The 18,980-nt window shown below is 42.2% G+C and overlaps 1 protein-coding gene across 3 annotated transcripts; it reads left to right on the forward strand.

Moving 5' to 3' along the window:
• The first annotated feature begins 50 nt into the window (after positions 1–50).
• Positions 51–18,140, forward strand: armc9 (armadillo repeat containing 9). Of its 3 annotated transcripts, none has more exons than XM_076151375.1 (25): positions 51–394; positions 913–1,074; positions 1,240–1,365; positions 1,467–1,637; positions 2,029–2,184; positions 2,789–2,881; positions 4,339–4,363; positions 4,599–4,756; positions 5,232–5,330; positions 5,779–5,814; positions 7,664–7,698; positions 7,815–7,926; positions 8,152–8,244; positions 9,084–9,174; positions 9,808–9,931; positions 10,261–10,400; positions 11,455–11,531; positions 11,734–11,808; positions 12,128–12,218; positions 12,309–12,370; positions 12,989–13,081; positions 13,508–13,620; positions 14,097–14,266; positions 14,628–14,733; positions 16,708–18,140. In XM_076151375.1, exons 2-25 carry the CDS (start codon positions 988–990, stop codon positions 16,868–16,870), a joined length of 2,496 nt encoding a protein of 831 aa, XP_076007490.1. In that variant the 5' UTR covers positions 51–394; positions 913–987; the 3' UTR covers positions 16,871–18,140. The 3 variants fall into 3 exon arrangements, with proteins under 3 accessions (XP_076007490.1, XP_076007493.1, XP_076007492.1); XM_076151378.1 differs by having other exon boundaries at positions 1,011–1,074; XM_076151377.1 differs by lacking the exon at positions 5,779–5,814.
• Positions 18,141–18,980: the final 840 nt, after the last annotated feature.

Below are 18,980 nucleotides of genomic sequence, written 5' to 3' on the forward strand. Positions count from 1 at the left end.
TAAAAAAAAGTTTTTGTGGAAACACCCCTCAAATGTGAATGTGAATTTAAGTAACACTAAATAAATTGACATCTCTGTATTTAGACGCACACTCTTCTTCGTCTGGTCTAATAATGAATAAAGTTATACTAACACGGAGTTTCTGTAATTATGCATTTATGGTGTACAAAAACAAAACGTGCGCTGGTGTGTCGCTTTATCATTATTTACGACACTTGCTTTCCTTTTACGCCCGACGTTTCCCAGACACTTGGTTGCTAGGTGTTTTTGGCGTCCTTTCTGAGTGATGATGCTAGCTAAAGCCCGAGCTAACCCCTGCGGAGTATGGACTGTGTAAAAGACAAAACTGCTGCGATTTAACGAGATATCCACAGAATAAATCGCTAGTGAAAAGGTGAGACTTAACCTGCATGAGTTCTTCCATTTTCTTTCTTGACTATCGTTGACTTATTAGCTCGCTAGCCTTAAGTTGCCATATTTTCACGTCGCATCAACCCTCACACGGAGCGAGAAAAACAGACCAAAACATAATACCGATGTAAAAGGTGGTTAATACATGTTAATCTTAATTAAATTAAACGACCGTGCCTGAATGTGCTGAATGTATTGTAGGAACTCGTAATTTCCGAGTCCAAGTTGAGTTGACGTTGACGTCATTTCATCATCATACTGTTAACATCAAATGACGTTCTACTTCGAAACAGTTACATTTGGTAATATTTATTAATGTAAATAAGATACTCGCTGTTAAAACACGTACCAGCAACCGCATCGTTAGTTTTTTTTTGTAATCAGGACTCAAATTCCAAGCAAAACAAACTCTTTTTAAAAGATAACCGTGTTGTTTCTGACGTGACGAAATTGATTGTTCCGCCCGCCCCCTTCAGTATGACGCAATGCTTTTCCTCGCAGGTTCTGAAGAATGTACACTGAATATCCAGAATCACTTTAGCAACATCTACTGTTATTGGGCGAGTTTAAAAGTTCATGCAAACTCACATGAGTTCCAGGGAGGCAGCCAAGATGGGGGACATCCTGGCAACTGAAGCCGATCTCCTAGGGATGATCAAGGAGGTTAGCGACACACACACACACACACACACACACACACACACACACACACACACACACACACACACACACACACACACACACACACACACACACACACACACACAGGTTCTGCTTGTGTTGTTGCCACATTCTGAGCTCAGTTGTGCCTTTCATTTGTTTTGGTAGTATCTCAGGTTTGAGGAGTTTGAAGAGACTGTCCACAGTTTCGACAAGGAATGCAAGAACAGAGGGAAACTCGTCCCAAAGCCACAGGGAAGCGCTCTGAGAGACTCCAAGACCCAACTTGTTAGGGTGAAGAACAAGATTAAATTCAATATGAATTGTTGTTGTGCTGATAATATCCTTCCTTTGCTGTCCAGCTCATCTGACCAGCTCATCCTTTGACCACACAGAAAGACCTCCTGAGCTCCTTTGATGATGGAGACTACAAGGTGTTCTTTGAGCTATGGATGGAGAACATTCCCGCTGAGGTCAAAGACACGGATGCTGAAGCACAGCGCCTGGAGTTCTACCTTCAAATCCACTTTACAATCTACCCACTGAAGAGGCACCGTGGCAGACATGTATGTAGATTTCGTATATTTATGCATTAATTCATTATTTCTCACCCACATTGTCCACTTAAATCATTCTTCATCAAGTGCTGTTATACAAATTGGCCACTAAGCTGTGCTGCAGACATTCCCTAACAGATTTTCTTTTGGAAATGATGAAAGTGCTGATTGAACGAGTCATATCATCTTCTAATCAATCTACATGATAGTATAAAAATCAATTTTATCAGGTTATTCTGTTTTATGTGCTGGCAGCATATCAAGAAACAAAATGTGGTTGAATTGTCTGTTTGTACACAAGTTAATTGCGTTGTGTTGTGATATCTATTTGGTCCAGTGAGCCTTAGTGAAGTCCTGTTCAGATGCTTCATTCACAGGAGTCACTAACTTTGTTCCTCAGGGCCAAGCTGAGTTTCAGGAGAGGATCTCCCTCTTCAAGCAATACCTGGAGACCCGGGGCGCTGCACTATGTCAATCTCCAGAGTTTTCACCTTACTGTGCCTTGTCCTTCGCTCCCAACCCTATGGTCCACCCTTCCTTCAGACAGCTTTTCCAGGTACTCTGCTCACTGCTGTCAGATTCTGCTTCTTTCTAGTTAAGATGAGTAGAATCATACTGAAGCTGAAGTATGCTATGTTTCCATCATTCTATGAGGTGCAGGGACTTAGACTGGCCTTCACTATGCACTTCAAATGCATGTTCTTTGATTTTAATCTGATTAAGGCAATGAATAGTGCATTGATTAACACTTTGCATAATCACGATCGCACATTGCCTTGTTGGTTATTACATACTAGATAAATGATAAACAATAGAATGTGTGGTGACAGAATGGCATCAGCTTCACAGAGTGCAGCTTCACTTTGCTGTTCTCTTCTTTTCAATTTCAGGATACCTCAGTCAGTACATTTACATGGGAAAATGATATTATGACTAAAGCCGTGCATTTACATTCACAGTTTTGCTTTGAATAACAGTAAGGACAAATATATGTATATTGAATTTATCTACACGTATTCAGTGTGTTAGCTCTACTTAACACTGTCAACAAGAGACGCTGTCAAAATGATTGTTTGCTTATTAAAGGTGAGGTCTGTTTTCTAGCAACACTTGAATGATGGTGAACAACCGCCTTTGTTATCCATGTGTTATGTATTCAGGATTCCTGGATCATACAGCTGAAGGATGATTTGGAAAAGTTCCTGTCAATGACACTGAAGCGGCCCAACAGCCCGAGGCTGCTGACCTTATACGTATCCTTCTGTGTGACATGCTGGGAAAGGTTCTGAGAAATGCTTGAGGGTTGAAAGGAAACTAGTTTACATCTTACAGGGATCAGTTTCTAATACTTTTCATGAAAAGTTTCTGCTTAATGAAAAACACAAGTCAGAAGGTCTCTGTGATATCTGTTGCAGTTGTGCTAAACATTTCAGTAATAAGTTCCCCCATGACAACTGCAGATAAATTGTTATTAACATGGATATATTTCTATTGAAATAAGCTCAGTTCACATCCAAGAGTGATCCTGAATTCAGCCCATCGCAGAGTCATTCTACAAAAAGGCCAATTGTCAACTTTCAGACCTAATCATGCACCTGACAGTTAGCAACATCACTAAGCTGGCTTTTGAAACCTGTGCACAACTAAGGAAAAGTTCTGGAGACCTATGTGAGGAGCCAAACATCTCCAGCAATTGGCTTTAATATAGTAGACCAGAAAGTGGGCAAAATCACAAAGTCCAGTGAAACAATTCAGGGATTTATTTCAGGCCAAACCCAGAGGGCTTCACAGTCCTTCTGGCTGAGTTGCACCATTACATCTCAAATAAAAAGCATTTCAGAACATAATCAAAGCATTCAGTGACAGATTCAACCTGTGGCCAAGATGTGGCTCATATTCTCCAAATATATGTATAATTTCTCTTTATAAATAGTTTTATGCATGAAAGTCCAATGCTCACTTACACAGGCCTTCACTGTATGAGGCTAAATGAAGGGTTTGTACAGCCCAATATCACACACAATGTCTCAAAGAGCTTTACAGGCCCACAACACCAGGTGGCTCCGGACTCAGCCCAGAGCTCAACAGGAAGACAAGAAGAACTCCCAAAAACCTTTTTAGAAAATGTTGTTTTAACTGGAAACCATGTGGATCAACTTTCCACCTGACTCATGATTTTAAACCTTAAAACATTGGCTGACAGAATAACAGCAACTGTCATCTCTATGGCCAAATAAAATCCATGTTGCAAAATATCTTATATTACAATTTCATTTGTGCAGAAAGACATTGATCCCTGGTTTCTAAGATGCTCTTCTTTTTTCCCCTCCTTGTCATTTTATTCCTTCTAGAATAAATACCTTAGCTTCATCCTGCCTGATATCACTTCACCAGAATGGTGGAAAATTTCAACAGACGTATAGATGATCTTAAATAAAATATTAATATAGATTATTGTAAATGGTACATAAATAACCCAAGGGTGTTTTTGATATTGCATTGTACTGTAAGAAAGCTTAATCTAAAGCAAACAGTTTGCATACTGAATGCATAATCTCCAAACAGGATGTGTAAATATGTATGGCATATTGTGTGTTTGCTGCGTGAGTGCCCTTTAGCAAGGGATTAAACCCTTACCGGCTCATTCATTGTATTTTACTGCGGATGTGGAGTATATCTTCGTATTCATTCTTTAACCAGTGTGACACAGAAGGAGGGTGGGAGGAGTACAAAAGGTAAACGTCCCTGTCAAGTCTGTGATTATTATTATTCAAATATGTCTTGTTGATTTTCACCTGTAAATATCACTTCAGTACAGTTAATGGGCACCTAATAAATAAGATTCAAAAAGAACAATAATACACTGAATAAAATAGAAAGGCCTTTTAAGATGGCAACAGAAAATGATACTTTTTTTTCCTTTATTCAATTTTTGTGGTGATATTAATCAAACCTTTATTGGCTGAACAGAGACCCTGCAGCAGTTACAGCACCAGCTGGTTGAGTCCGAGCGCCGCACGGCCAGCTGCATTCGGAAGTTCAACAAATTGCAGGCTGAATGCCACAAGTTGATTGGGATCACTGCAGATGTGGTACAAGCATTGGAGGACACCATCCGTGGAAAAATGGTGAGTAATCTTATTGTACCCTATTCTTCTACTATAAGTGGAGATAGATGAAACTAACTTTTACAAATGATTATAGTGGGAGATTGAATGGATGACATGATGTGAAATGATGTCACCGTTATTAATGACAGCATCATGAATGACGTCACCACACTAGTTTGAGACCACGTTGGAGAACAATGGACGTCCGGAATTGCTTTTCAAGTCAGGGCAGGCTCGGGTTAGGGGTCAAGCGTAGGCCTTGGGGTGAAGGGGGTTAAATATCAGGGGGAGGATGTTACGGGACGGTGCCTTGCTCTAGTCACGTTTGTATTCGTGAACACTACTGAAATGCCTTATTACATTGTTAAGAGGCACACCTGCTCTGGGTTCTAAATGACAAGATACACACAGATACAAAGATAGCAAACCTATCCTCCCTCCCTGCAGTCACACTCTATCTTAAAACTAAAGAGCCCTCCTGTGTGTTTTGCAGATCTCCATGGAGTACCTGCAGAGTGTGTGTGTTCGCCTTTTCAGCAGCAAGATGAGGCAGAGCGTGGCACAGAGCATCGACTTCACCCGGCCTGGCACCGTGAGTGGCAGCACACAGCCCTCTCTTTCACACGTCACTGACAGTTTGCACCTAAAGGAAATGGGTGCCTGCATCTTGCGTTTACATAATACACATTCACATGCAAAGGTTTTGAGACACACGTAAGCTTTCAGAAACACACACATAACCTAACCACACATATTTACTCCAATAGCCCCTGACGACATCACGCCCTGGTTGCCATCATTTAACAGCTGCGGTATCGTGGCTCTGATTGACACAAACTAAAACAAAAACAGATTTGACATTAAGGCTCTCAATCAAAACAAACCTTTCCTAACCTTAAACCTTGTCGTTCAAGATTACTATCACTAGCCCTCATTATGGTGTTGACCTCTGCCTTTGTAATCCTGTATCTTTCTGCTTTAAATTTATCAGCTTCTGTCTTTTGTGTTTGTTGTGCGTGTGTGATGCTTTGTCCACAAAGGGATGTTACTCTATGAGTCCCTATGACGATGGCTATGTAAGTTTCACATGTTTTCATCCTTACTTCTTTCATCTCTAGTTCGCCTCTTATCTTGCTTGCGCTTCACCTCTCCTCCCCTGTCGTTCTGTCTTCTCCCCCTTCCTTTAACACACCTTTACCTTTGTACTCCCTGTATTCCCACCCAGTTCACTCCCTCCACTTGTCAATTCAAGTTTTCAGTTTTTTAAATAATTCGAAACGCTGTCAATTGAAACAAATGAAACCGTCACAATAATGGCGATAAATGTTTGTATCACACTGAATGTTAGGAAAATGTTGACTCAACGTTCCTTACAACCCAAAGAAATAATTGTAGTTACTGGCATTGCGTGTACAATTCTTGCTTTTCATTCATTCATTTATTTACTATGGAGTGCACCAGACAACTAACAATGCCACCATACCATGAACATCACGTGTACCATAAACGTGAGCCAAACCCATGTGAGTGTGCATAGACAAGAATATAGGTCAAGGTATAGCTTCAGCCATTTAGTACGACAAAGGCCCTAATTGCTACTTCCCCCTAGTCCAGTATCTTACCTCTCAACTGCCGCTCTCAGGTCAGTGTCATGTTCTCTCTCACAGACGGTGACGTGTCCCCTTATTGCAACACAACACCATTATTGAGGTGTACTTATATATGTTTATGTCTTTATCAGGCCTCTTTCTTTATGGTTTACCTGCCTACAGTGAAATAAACACTCATGTAACTGGATTAGACAAAATCTTCAATAGAAGATAACATCAACAATGGGTGCCCTTTAGTTGTGTTCATGCCATAATAGAGTCAAGGCTGAGAAGATGGTGAAGATAGTGTAGACATATCGTATGTAAACTGTATATTGTTGACGGAATTCAGGTCAAGCTCTTGCTTTGTTTACATTGTCGGCTGAATGTTAAGAGAATAACTGCAGCCCTTAACACCCAAGGTTTCTTTACCATCCACCAAAGCTTTGTGTTAGGCGCCACTGAAGACCTGCTTCTGTCCTAGTTGTACTTTTTCTGAAAGTCTTTCCTTCGGAGTCATACTCGGTCAAGCTGTCTGGGGCCCAGGCGCCCCGAGTGTCAGATGTCACGGTGTCAACATGTTCACCTGTTGCTCCTCTACGCTTCAGGGCCACTGAAATGTTTAGAGGGGATGAAAATTCCGGAAGGGATCCAGGTATTCATGTTCTTCTCCTCCACTGCCGTATTTCCCCCCCTGAACACCAAAGCAAAAATGTGGCCAGAGCTCATGATACCTCAGACGACACGGATCACTCTCCTGACCTTCCTCTGCTCTTGCTATAGGCCAAAGCTCCCAGCCCTCTAGATTAGATTTCAGAGCCCAAAATCCCCCTCTTATGAGTAGAAAGAGCTAATAATTACTTCTTTCCCCCTACCTCCAACACACACAGATGTAGACCACTAAAACCACCATATATCTCAGAAGCCTCCTCTTCCTCATTTTCCCTTTGACCCAAAAGTGACAAACTAACAAACTAACATGAACAACGCATTTGGTTTCCGGCTAAGCTTTATTTTTTTACTCAATGTATTATCTGAGTCACCTTATCACTGATTGCATGGGAACTAAGTGCTGTATGTCCGGGGACTCGGCATGTACCAGCATGACTAATGCATGTCCAATCCACTTGTTAAGGTTTATCTAGACAGTAGCCACTACAGGGTGAGTAATGAAGGAAATGAGATGAAAAAAAAAGATGATGGCATTTGAGCGGTTGCATGGGTTACGTTTGTACACAAGGATATGTGAATGTGAATAAAGGCAATCTGACGTGATCGTATTCTCACATATATTCCACTCCACTCAGTCTTCTTTGCTCTTTTCTTTCTCTCGTAGGCTTCTTCAATGCTACGGGCATCCCTTGTACCACAGTAAGTCTCAAATTTGATGATTTTGGTTGTCTACCTGATCAAAAACACAATCAGAATTCGGTGTCGTCTGATTCTGTGTTCTCCGTTGCTCAGTTGTCTTTTCTCACTATCTCCAGGAAACCTAAGGAGGTTCCAATGCTGCCATCGCTGGACTATGAAAAGCTGAAGAAAGATCTGATTGAAGGCCCAGACAGGCTTAAGACCCTGCTGCTCCAGGCGTTACGCTGGGTGAGGAGCAGGACAGTGACCTTACTCCTGAATTCTTAACACAATATCAATCACTCTAATAACAACTGTTAAAAGGCTGAATTGCTATATTTACTGTAGGGTTTTTTACAATATTGTTCCTAAGTATTTCCTATCTATACTCTCTAAAGGCGCACATTGCAGTGGAGGGAAAAGCAGCAATTGTTCATATCTAGTTTACAAATCTAGTTTCTTCTTACTTTTTAGAGACTGACTCGCTCGTTGGCCGGTGAACAGAGAGACGCAGTGCTCCAGGCCTACATCAGCAATGACCTGCTGGATCGCTACAGTACTAAACAGGTAGGAGGGTCACAGTATGTTGTATAAATCATTACCATTGTCGCGATTGTGTGTGAATGTGAGGAGGAGAGGCCACTGCCCCATCTCCCACCGAGCAGCGGCATCACCTTGTGTAATCTCCATATGTGTTGGACAAAGGGGAGGGTCTTGTTCCCCTCGCCCATAGCCCCAGGACAGCAGATGAAAGACTGTCCCCTATTTTAAGAGGAGTATATGTTCTTCACCTCACCGCTTTGTCTTTGTACTCACTACTGTTCTATGGGCCGACTGGGACACAAGAGCCGTTTACAGATTCACACTACTTGATGTGTCAAGTTAAGTCAAGTTTATTTGTATAGCCCAATATCACATACAATGTCTCAAAGGACTTGAGAGGCCCACCGCAACAATCGTCCTTACAATAGTAGCCAGGTGTCACTTACTGGCAATCGCACTTTAAAATACTCATATGACCGTTTGGATTACAGGAAGCTTTAAACCGTCAACCTGTTGGCTGGCTGTGAGTGAAAAGGATTCAGAGATCTAAGAAAGAGAATTTGTATCCTCCTAGGCTCTGACATGACAGTAGAAAGCCTCTTGAAGTGGAAAACGCAGAATATCACAAGTGGCCCTGACAGCAGACACACACATGTAGGATGCAACGTTTTGTCCATTACATGTCCTCATTTGGAACAAAAATAAGAACACTTACTGATAAGAGAAGTTTCTGTGCTTTTTTTAAAATACTTGTTGAACACAATGTCTTTCATTCACAGTTGGATTATTATCAGAATGCATATCTAGTAACCATTATCTAGTCTGTATCTGTATTCTTTTTAAAACTCCATTTGTGTTAACAGAAAACTGTGCTGGGCATAATGAGGTCGAAGAACGAGCCTGTCCGTCAATACGCGGCCAGTCTCATCAATGCGTTTGCTTCCCTTGCAGATGGTAAGTGCTCAAACGTCAATGAATCGGTCATCATTGTTTTATTGTAAGATGAGTCATTATCTGATTGGATGTGTTTAGATTCACCGAAGACCTAAGTAGCTTTTATGTTAAGTCTTTCTATATGGAAGAAAGACCGCTAATGATCCGCAGCTAGCAGGATGCAGATATAGAGGAAGGACACTTCCTTTTGTTTGATTTTGTAAAAGAGAATCTGTTTTATATTGACACAGAACCAAGCCCAGAGTGCATTATATGGTTGTGGCAAGACCATTCTCATCAAAAAGGAAGTTCTGTCCCCACTCTCCATCTCTGTTAGTCATAGTGTTTGTTATGGACCTTTTTGTCGGAACGATTTTACTGTTACTGATAAAGAATTTCTCACTGTTAAGAGTAGAAAAGCTCTTCCTTTTGTGTGCCAGTACAAAGGCTAGTGCTCCGAAGCTACATTACATTTTAAGGGGATTCAGAAAGCAATTTGTCTTTCTATATTCACTTGTGAATTTGGGTTAGGGGAATCATTTTTGTGCACCAAGGAGAATTGTCATGCTATTTTCTCATTCTATGTCACAGCCTCTTATTTGATTTTTAGTTAAACAGATAGGACATATTTAGTTTTTGTGTTACTCTTTACAGGTCGGGATTACCTTTCCCAGATCCCCTTTCTCCTGAAACATTTGTCAGAGACACTCAGGAATGAGGAAAAAGATTCCCTGACTAGAGAGAACGCTCTAGTGGCCCTGCAGAAACTCAGCCTAAGGTACGTTGTAAACATGGCTTGTTTGTGGGTCAGCAAGAAAAGTTAGAAACGCCCAAAACGTGCTTTTAATAGCCGGTGAAGGAGGGTCAGGGGAGGCTGGGGTTCAGGGTGTGGGGGTTATGGAAGGGAAATGTCAGGTGGAAGATGTCACTGGAGGGTCGGCAAGATGAACGTTTTCATTGAAGGCGAGAAAGGCTTGAGTTAGGTGAAAGCACAGTGTCTATTTAGAATATTCAAAATATCACATGCTGAATTCATCAATGGTTTCATTGCACTGACAAAACTAAATACTTGTATGGATGCTTTTATCTGTCTTTACGGCTTGATAGGAGGAGCCAGCAAACACTCATGATAGCTGACAATCTGGTTGGTTGGCTGGTGAATGACCTGCAGGACTCGGACTGTCTGAGCGACTACAGCCTGGAGTACTCAGTGGCTCTGCTCATGAACCTCTGTCTGCGAACCAAGGGTAAGAGCCAGCAGAAAGCACTTACCAATAAACATTGAATACCGCGTAGAAATGTATTCGAAAATTGTTATTTTAGATTGGATAGATTACTTTTGTGGGCCAAAATAGGATTCTATTACTTTCCAAAAAAAGACAAGAGAAGATTAGTTGGAATAGTTGTCAGTGGCAACAAATGATTGATGAATGAAACAACCCCTCCAATTAGTTTCTTTACAGTTCTGCTGCTGCTTTGAAAGGAGCCCTCATTTGTGTAGAAACGTGGTTTACTGTCTCATTGTCCCCACCCACTTTAAGACAGAACCCACCATTGTTGTCCTTAGACATACTGTATATACTGTAAGTGTGTGTGTACAGCTGGCCCTTTACATCTGAAAATCTACAGTATATTAATAAAGTAACATCAATTTGGGGACAAATATATACATATATATATTGTCAGTATGAACCAGGTAAAGTCTGTGTGTACAGGCCCTCTGTCTTACTTCCTGTTGGATGATTTTATTAAATGCACAGTGAAAGCCATTAAAGTTTGTGGCTGTGGCTTCTCTAAACATGTTTTTAAAAGAGCTCTCCACTTTATCTGCACTCCACTTTGAACTATTTTCCTCTTACGTCTTATCATTTTTATCGTTTTATCTACCTTTGTTGAACACACTAGTTGTAAATCGCTTTGAATAAAAGCGTCTTGTAATATCACAAGTGTATCTTTGTAAATGTCACTCGCCTTCACCACACACTCCTCTGACAAAGACACACTCCCTTTTCCTTCGTCGTTTATGTGCTTTTGTCCAAGGCCCACCTCTTATGTCATAAAATAATATTGTACTGCGTATGATGCAATGGTTTGTTTAGTGACACATGGAAATAGCAGAAAGCACAGATTGAGCAGGAGACGTAGATCAGTATTCAGTACACTTGAGTGAAAGGGCATCGTTCCTTGAAACTCAACAAACAGGCAAAGAGTTATTACAGCAAATAGAAAAATAAAAAGACAAATTGGATTGTGTTGTTAGATTTTGACGTGCATGTGTGCATTATGGCTGTGTTTACGCAGGAAAAAGGAAGTGTGCCGAGAACGCCAAGCAAGTGCTGAAGGTTCTGACTGACCTCCTTGGACATGAAAACCCAGAGGTGACATTCACACATCCACTACCACTGAAGTGTCACAGCCTTGCATGATGTGTGTGTAATATACACAAAAACATACTTACGGAGGCAGAAACATAAATGACCCATCATACGTGTGTGTGTGTGTGTGTGTGTGTGTGTGTGTGTGTGTGTGTGTGTGTGTGTGTGTGTGTGTGTGTGTGTGTGTGTGACTTTGCTTTCTCAGATTCATCCATATGTGAATGGAGCCCTGTACAGTGTCCTGTCTGTCCCCTCTGTGCGGCAGGCAGCCAGGGAGATGGTGAGATAGCAGACATGATTCACCTGCTCCCAGCAAACACACTCAGTTTGTGTTTAGCTCTCCTATTTATGTCACCACTCGGCCATGTTTTGGTGGAAACAACAGGTGCTCACAGTCGTACAGGACGACTGTACAGGAACGGTGACTGCATCCAAACACTGGGGAGCTAGTGGACAGTATTGGTGTCACACTTCTGACAGTATAATACATACAGTATAATACAATTGTCCCCTGCATAGCCTGGGTCCATCCACAAATATGCTATTTGAGATTTAAGCTTCATACAGTGGTGTGATTTCTGTTTTCCTGTCATGTGTAGAGTGTAGAGGAGATTATTAACTGCTTCTGCAACGAGGAGAATCCAGAGCTCAACAAACAGATTGAGCACATCATCGACCAGCTCAACTCAGGTCAGTCAGTCAGTCATGTTGAATTCACTCTTATAGTGTGTATAATAATTCAAGATACACAGTATAATGTTGCTGATATCACTATGTTAGAATCAGTTGAAGAAGAAGGCCCTGAGTCGGAGGATGAAAAGGAAGAAGAAGATGATGATGATGTGAGTCAAATATTCCTTAATATTCCATGTTTCCATGCAGCACAAATGGAGACGTATCATTTTTTTAAAGGATCCGTGGAAAGAAAGGAGGGTGAGAGGAAGCACCAAACCTACATATATGACACGTTTTCCAAACCGTAGATGGCAATCTAAGGGTGACACGGATATTGAATCCGTGTGTATGTGTGTATGGCGAGTGATGGCAGATTACATTCTGTGGGAAAGTGGGTTAAGGTAGATAAGGTAGATGGTAGTAAGTTAAAGTAGGGGAGGGCTGGACTCACGTGTGTGTGCGTGTGCGTGTGCGTGTCGGTGAGTGCTCCTATTTCTAATGTGGTCACATAAGAGTTGCTTGAGTGTGAGTGCCCCGGTTCTCTTGCCTGTGATCTCGGTCATGGTGCTTTCCTTGCCATTATCCATTTACATTTAAGAGAAAGTGAGCACCATCGGCACTGTGTGGATAAGTGCCAAGCATTGTATCACTATTTAACCTTGTTTGTATACTCACATTCATCCTTAATGGGAAAGAGCTCATTTAAAATGTAACAGTAACAAAAACATTCCAGGTTCATGGTTTTCTCATTCTCATTCTTATCTCGAATGAATGTCTTTCAACAGGAAGACTTGATGGAAACAGAGAAAGAGGATGACCTGCAACCACAGCCGAGGGAACTCTCTGGGGAGAGCCTGCTCACAACCGAATACCTGGGTGTAAGAGGAAACACACACACACACGATTCTCCTCACCCTGTAAAGCATTTTCACAACCTTTTAAAAAACAAGTCCAAGCCTCTGCAGGACTCAAGAGTTCTAACGTAGTGTGGTTAGAGACCTCTAGATTTATCCCTGTATCCCAGTCAATTGCTTTGGGTACTGATCACACACACACCAACAACCAACCAATTACTCCAACTTGTAATTCTGAACACACAGACCAAACACAATGACTCTAGATAACCCTGTGCCAAGCAGTTTACTCCAGGTCAGCCAGTTATCCCTTGGCCACCATTCTTACTCAGGAACCAGTGTTACATATCAAAGACTGAGCTTGATTTTGAGACACATTACTGTTCAGTTTCACAATTTAACACAGTTATATACGTTATATTGACCGTGTGTGTTTGTGTGTCCATGTAGATTATGACCAACATGACAAGAGTGAAGAAGTCTGTCCCGTTGCCACAACAAAGTTTCGATGAGCTCCTACAGCGACCTGTCACCCCTGGATCTCACCGCAACGTCAATCCAATGTACGTTGTAGACAAAGAAAGAGAGACGTTCACGTTCACTTCATATTTGATACTTTATCCAGTGTGTTGTGTGTATCATTATGCTGTTAAGGTTAAATTGTCTTGAACTGCATATCAGCTGTTGTGACAATCAAGCCTGTCTGTCTTATCTTCCTCTGATAGTAAGAGGCAGGCTGTGTAAGAATACTATACTCACGTAGACAAAGTCCTTGTACGTACGGCCTCTGTTCTCAAAGGCTGATCGGTTTACGACAGCACAAAAAGACAAGAGACAGCTCATACACTGAGCTCAGAAGGGACAAAGGGGGCGGGGAAAAGACAATGATTAGATAGTCCTCATTGTTTAACTTGTTCATTAAAACTATTTCAGCAGGGCAAAGGAAGAATAGGCTCTAATAAATCATGCCATTCAAGCCCCTTGAGATAAGAATGATTTGGATTACTGTTATGCATTTGTGTTCATGTGTGGTGTGTAGGGACTTCCGAGCTGGCGTTCCTGGTGGTGACGGCGGCGCGGACAGGGTTTATCCTCTGAGCAGAGTGAGGAGCGAGGGGGCTAGCCTGCCTCCCTCCCGCTTCAGCTCCAGACCTCCGACACGCACTGGCAGCCGTCCCAACTCTGCCGACTCCCTTTGTCTCAGCATCGGTGGGGGTTTGTTTGTCTGCGTGTTTTTGCAGTTTGTCCTCCCTGTGTCTTTTATCGCCACAATTGAATGCGAATGAAAATGTGCTCACAGGTCAGCTGCATATTTGTGATACAGTTCCATTTCCTCTTCACTTCCTGTTCTTTGCGATGATGATGTAGCTCCTTCATCACAATAGTAACACTTCAATTCTCCAGCCATCTTCCTGCCCTACACTGTCCCAAGATACTCACTGGCCCTGTTTTTCCTGAGATGTCCTCGATAAGGAGCACCAGACATTTTAAGAATTACTGCAGTGAAGCTCCCTCTCTCTCACTCTTTCTCTTTCTTCTCTTTCTGTTTGTGTCACAAACACACATTCAGACCCAGAGTGTGGCCGGTTGTCCCAGGAGTCTGGGTTGGATGGGCCGTACGAGGGGCGAGCCAGAGACAGACGTTCCCAGGAGGAACACAATGGACACCCTGCCAGGTAAATCTGCACGCAGCCTTGAGGAAGTAGGGCGAGGAGAGGCCAGGGTTAGGGGGGGAATGGGTAAGGAGGTGAAACTATCAAATGTTTAAAATGTGACATACTAAACATTGATTGTATGAAGCAAAAGGTCACATTAAGGCAGCCTTTGGTTTATGAATGCATCATCCTAACCGGAACATCTTAACATCATTTTGGCCACTATGACTGCATTATATTATATATTTACATCTACTTTTATAAAGTAACTGTAAAACATTTGATTTCCTTTTAGAAATATGAAAAAGTTGCAAAGTTACGTCCCAGACCCCAAACAAAGCACGAGGTCATGCCTGAGCATTTGATAAACAATATCTTGACTTAGTTTACATCCAGTTAGGCTACGAGGTGAGACGGCATAAGTCAGCAGAGCTACTGTATATCCAAGAAACCCTGAGCTGTGTGTCTGTGTGTCTGTGTGTCTGTGTGTTTGTGTGTCTGAGAGGAGAGTTGGCAAGGAGGGGATTCCACAGTGACCAGTGACTCAGCACTGCCAAGCCAGACTGTGAGACTGTGACATGCGTTTAAACGAGCAGGGCCCACAAAGAGACCCATTCAATAAAACTTCCCTTCCTTCTTCTCCCATTGAAATCCCAGAGGAACTTGACTCCCGAATCCCTCCAAGAGTGTAATGAGTCCCAGGAAACCAGATGTCCCTCCCCCTCAACCCCCGAGGAACGTAAAACACCTCGACAAAGCACCCTGGTTGACTTCAGTCACCTCAATTCACCTGATTTTATGGGGGGAAAAAGAGGTGTCAAGGACGTCTTCATTAGTATTCAGGTGAAGACGGTGGCATCCTAGCAACACAGCATCTGGCAGACGTTAGATCAACAAAAACAAAATCTCTTTATCCTTGTCTAGTTAATTGCAGGAGGCTGGCTGAGCAGACAAAGCTCTGTTTCACACTCATTCAGTCCCACGAGGTAACACCTGGGGGAGACCGGCAGGGCTGTTTTTCTGCCAGACATCAAAGTCAGAACAGAAAGGAGGAATGTGAATGGTTAATTCATGTGAACTCGTCACCTGAACTTCAGCTGTTGTAAAGCTGCTCTTTCTCTTTAGAGATCTGATCTTATGCTAAACCGCTAATTAGCATCACTTGTTTACCTCACTCAGGGTTGAACTCGGTGTTTTCTCCTCTGGAAGTAAATTAAACACTGATATTTTGGGATAAGATGCAGTAGAAGATAAATAATTGCGAAGCTTTAATGACGATAGAAGTATTCAGAAGTGCTTTTGCTCAACGAAAATTTAACTGGAAGGCACAAATTCATGGTCATAGTTCTGTTAGCACAGTTCTCCATCTTTATTACTCTCTTACTCCTGGAGTTCCTTCGCTTAGGATTGAAATAACGATACATCAGCAATTTATGAAGCCTGTACAGGAAAGGAAGTCCAGAGTGCTGCAACACAATGTGAGGCAAAACAAGATCGAGACTGCCTGAATGCTTCAATCTGTTATGGTACAGGATCGTTCCCGGGGAAGTAGGTCTTTGCCCTGATGGATCAGGAATGAGACTCTGTGTTTCCCGTCCTTCTCCTGGTTATCTGGGGGGTATTTATAAAATCTCCTGTGCTGGGTACCTCGGGTAATGGAGGGTATTGACTGAAACAATGAAATGGATGCCATGGAGTGTCAAGGACAGGAGGACAGGAGCATCCATTTCATCTTTGTGCAAGGTTAATGATGCAGCCAAGGCAGCCACCGTTTACAGCGTCTGAAGATTGTGGATTAATGTACAGTTTTGAGAGTTCTATGAAATGAAACAATATAATAAAGTACTTCATGACAGTTTTATCCCATGTACCATATTAGGATGTTCATATTATTTAGGGAAGCTTTTATTAAACAGGATTTGCCTGTCCGGTGGTTGTAATGTACTCTTCCTCCTCTTCTATTTCATCTTCCCTTATATTCTTATTGATTTGCAGTGAACATTCCCCATTGGTGAGTCGGCCCAAGATTCCCCGGACACCCGACACGGGAGCCGGCCCGAGCGGCGTTCACAAGGGACGGGACGCTGCCCCGACGCCTCAGCTTTCCCACTCAGGGCCGCGGCAGACCGGCCGGCCGAGCTCGGGCTGGTACACATGAGGGACGGGAACCGCAGAGCGTCTGTAAACACACTACATGCCGAGGAGGGACACTTAACACGGACACAGCCGGCCTGCGTTGGCAATAATTTGCCTGGAGCCAGCTTGTTGTTGTGGTCATGATACACTTATTCGTTGCATTACAGAAATCATAAATCTAAACTATGTAGCCAGGAGAGCAAAGATACTTCCTTGTATCTGTTTCACAGCGTCTGAGTCTCGGCTCTATTCCCGGTTTTCAAACATGTATTTTCTGCCTACGGCTCCTTCCATCTTACTCTGCCGGGAAAAGCCTGTTATCAAATATGAACATTATATTAGATATACGGTGACATTAAATGCAAGATGTTGTCAAGCTGCAGGCCATTCCACCCTCTTCTTCTTCTCCTCCTCTCTCCCTTTGTGTCTCTCACCAACGCACATAATATCTTCATGCCTGTCTCCCTCAACAATAGAACGAGCTGAAGTAAACATGTTTGCTCTGAGATGTCCATTCCCACAGCGGTTTCCCTTGAGCTTGTGACCTGGGTTACAGATAGTGGTATCCTCCGCTCAAACAGGAAGTCAGTAATAAAATCTACCATTATGATAACGCAGGATGTATTGCGATGAACTGTTGCCCCCCTGCTGCATAGACAAAGTAATCGAAAACTAAAAGCTATGCCTGTCGATACGGTCCTGTCGCCGTAAAGTAAAGGTTAAAAATAAAGCCCTTTATGGAAAGACATTCACTTTTATATTCATTCATTCATTCATTTGATCCTGTTCAGCCTCTTGCACTCTTGTGGACTTTACTCTCGTCGTCTCCTGAACCTCTTTGATTTCTGCCCTTTGAACTTGATTGTACAGCGGATCACAGAAAGTTGCTAATTCCTCTTTGTGATTCAGACATTTCTCTCAATTTTCATCACTATATTCACTTTGAAAACCGTGGAAACGACCCGTCCATAAGAAGAAATGATTGTAATCTAAAACATTTAGTTGATTTAACTTGTGCTTAAGAATTGTTTACAGTAGGAAGACCTCGATTTGCTTCTATGAGTTTAGCGCATGCCATTAAATAATATTTGTCATGATGAAAGCGTTTCACAATGATGTAATGTCTCAGCTGTACCAGCCACGTCACACACTCTACACAGAACTTGAAAATTGGTTGACCCAGCCTTGTTGCATTTGCACTGTACACACTATGTATATTTATGCATCGCAAATTGTTGTATTTGTGTCAATGTTGTTTTGATAGTGATTGTAAATAAACCTGTAACCCGTCACATGATGTGTGCTCTCAGAAATGTTTGATCAAGTGCGGTTTGAGACGGTAATTTATGGGAAATGAATCTTTCTCGTACCAACAACGGAAATTATTATGAATCATCTCCCCTCATAAATTGCCATAAGTCATTATATTAAATTGAAAAGACCCACAAAAGTCATTCAATTAAACAAAAGGAAGAACAATACGTCAATGGAGCCAAACAGCTGACTGACACCAGCTGATAAACCTCATCAATCAATCAGAGCAGGTGAATCTCCATGACGACCCCTGTTTTCTAAATTTGATAGGCTTTCTATTTATGTATTTATTTATTTTAACATCTTAAAACATAGAACTTTTGTGTCCTCAGGGTAAATGTCTAAATCACTTTCAGTCCGGAACCTTTTAGCGTGAAGATAACATCTCCTCATGCGCTCATGCATAAACTTAATTGCATTTGATGAGCGATTACCTCCGGCTCTTCCATCGGGTTCCCTCACTGTAAAGCCTGTTACAGGGATCTAATGGGCCAGATAAGAGACGCTGCATCCTCCTATGTGTGTGTTTCTCTGTCCATATCTGGCAAATGTCTCTTTTTTTTTCCCCAGATAGGAATGAGACGTCTATGGAGCGAAGAGGAAGTTGAAGCATCTTACTGTGACAATCTTTTATCATGTTTGTTTCTTTTCTGAGCCATCTTCCCTCTAGGCAGCACCAAACATCCGCTCTTGAGTGACAGAGAGGCGTCTTTGGGCCACACACACTCTGCCACGCCACAGATTGAATTGTTGGGGGGAAAGAGCGCTGCTTCCCTGCAAGGTTGAGATGATGGAAAAATTGTGTTATTCTACCCAAC

Source organism: Genypterus blacodes, unplaced genomic scaffold (assembly GCF_046128005.1).
Source record: "Genypterus blacodes isolate CSIRO-AG114 ecotype Tasmania unplaced genomic scaffold, CSIRO-AGI_Gbla_v1 ptg000054l_1, whole genome shotgun sequence".
NCBI lineage: Eukaryota > Metazoa > Chordata > Actinopteri > Ophidiiformes > Ophidiidae > Genypterus > Genypterus blacodes.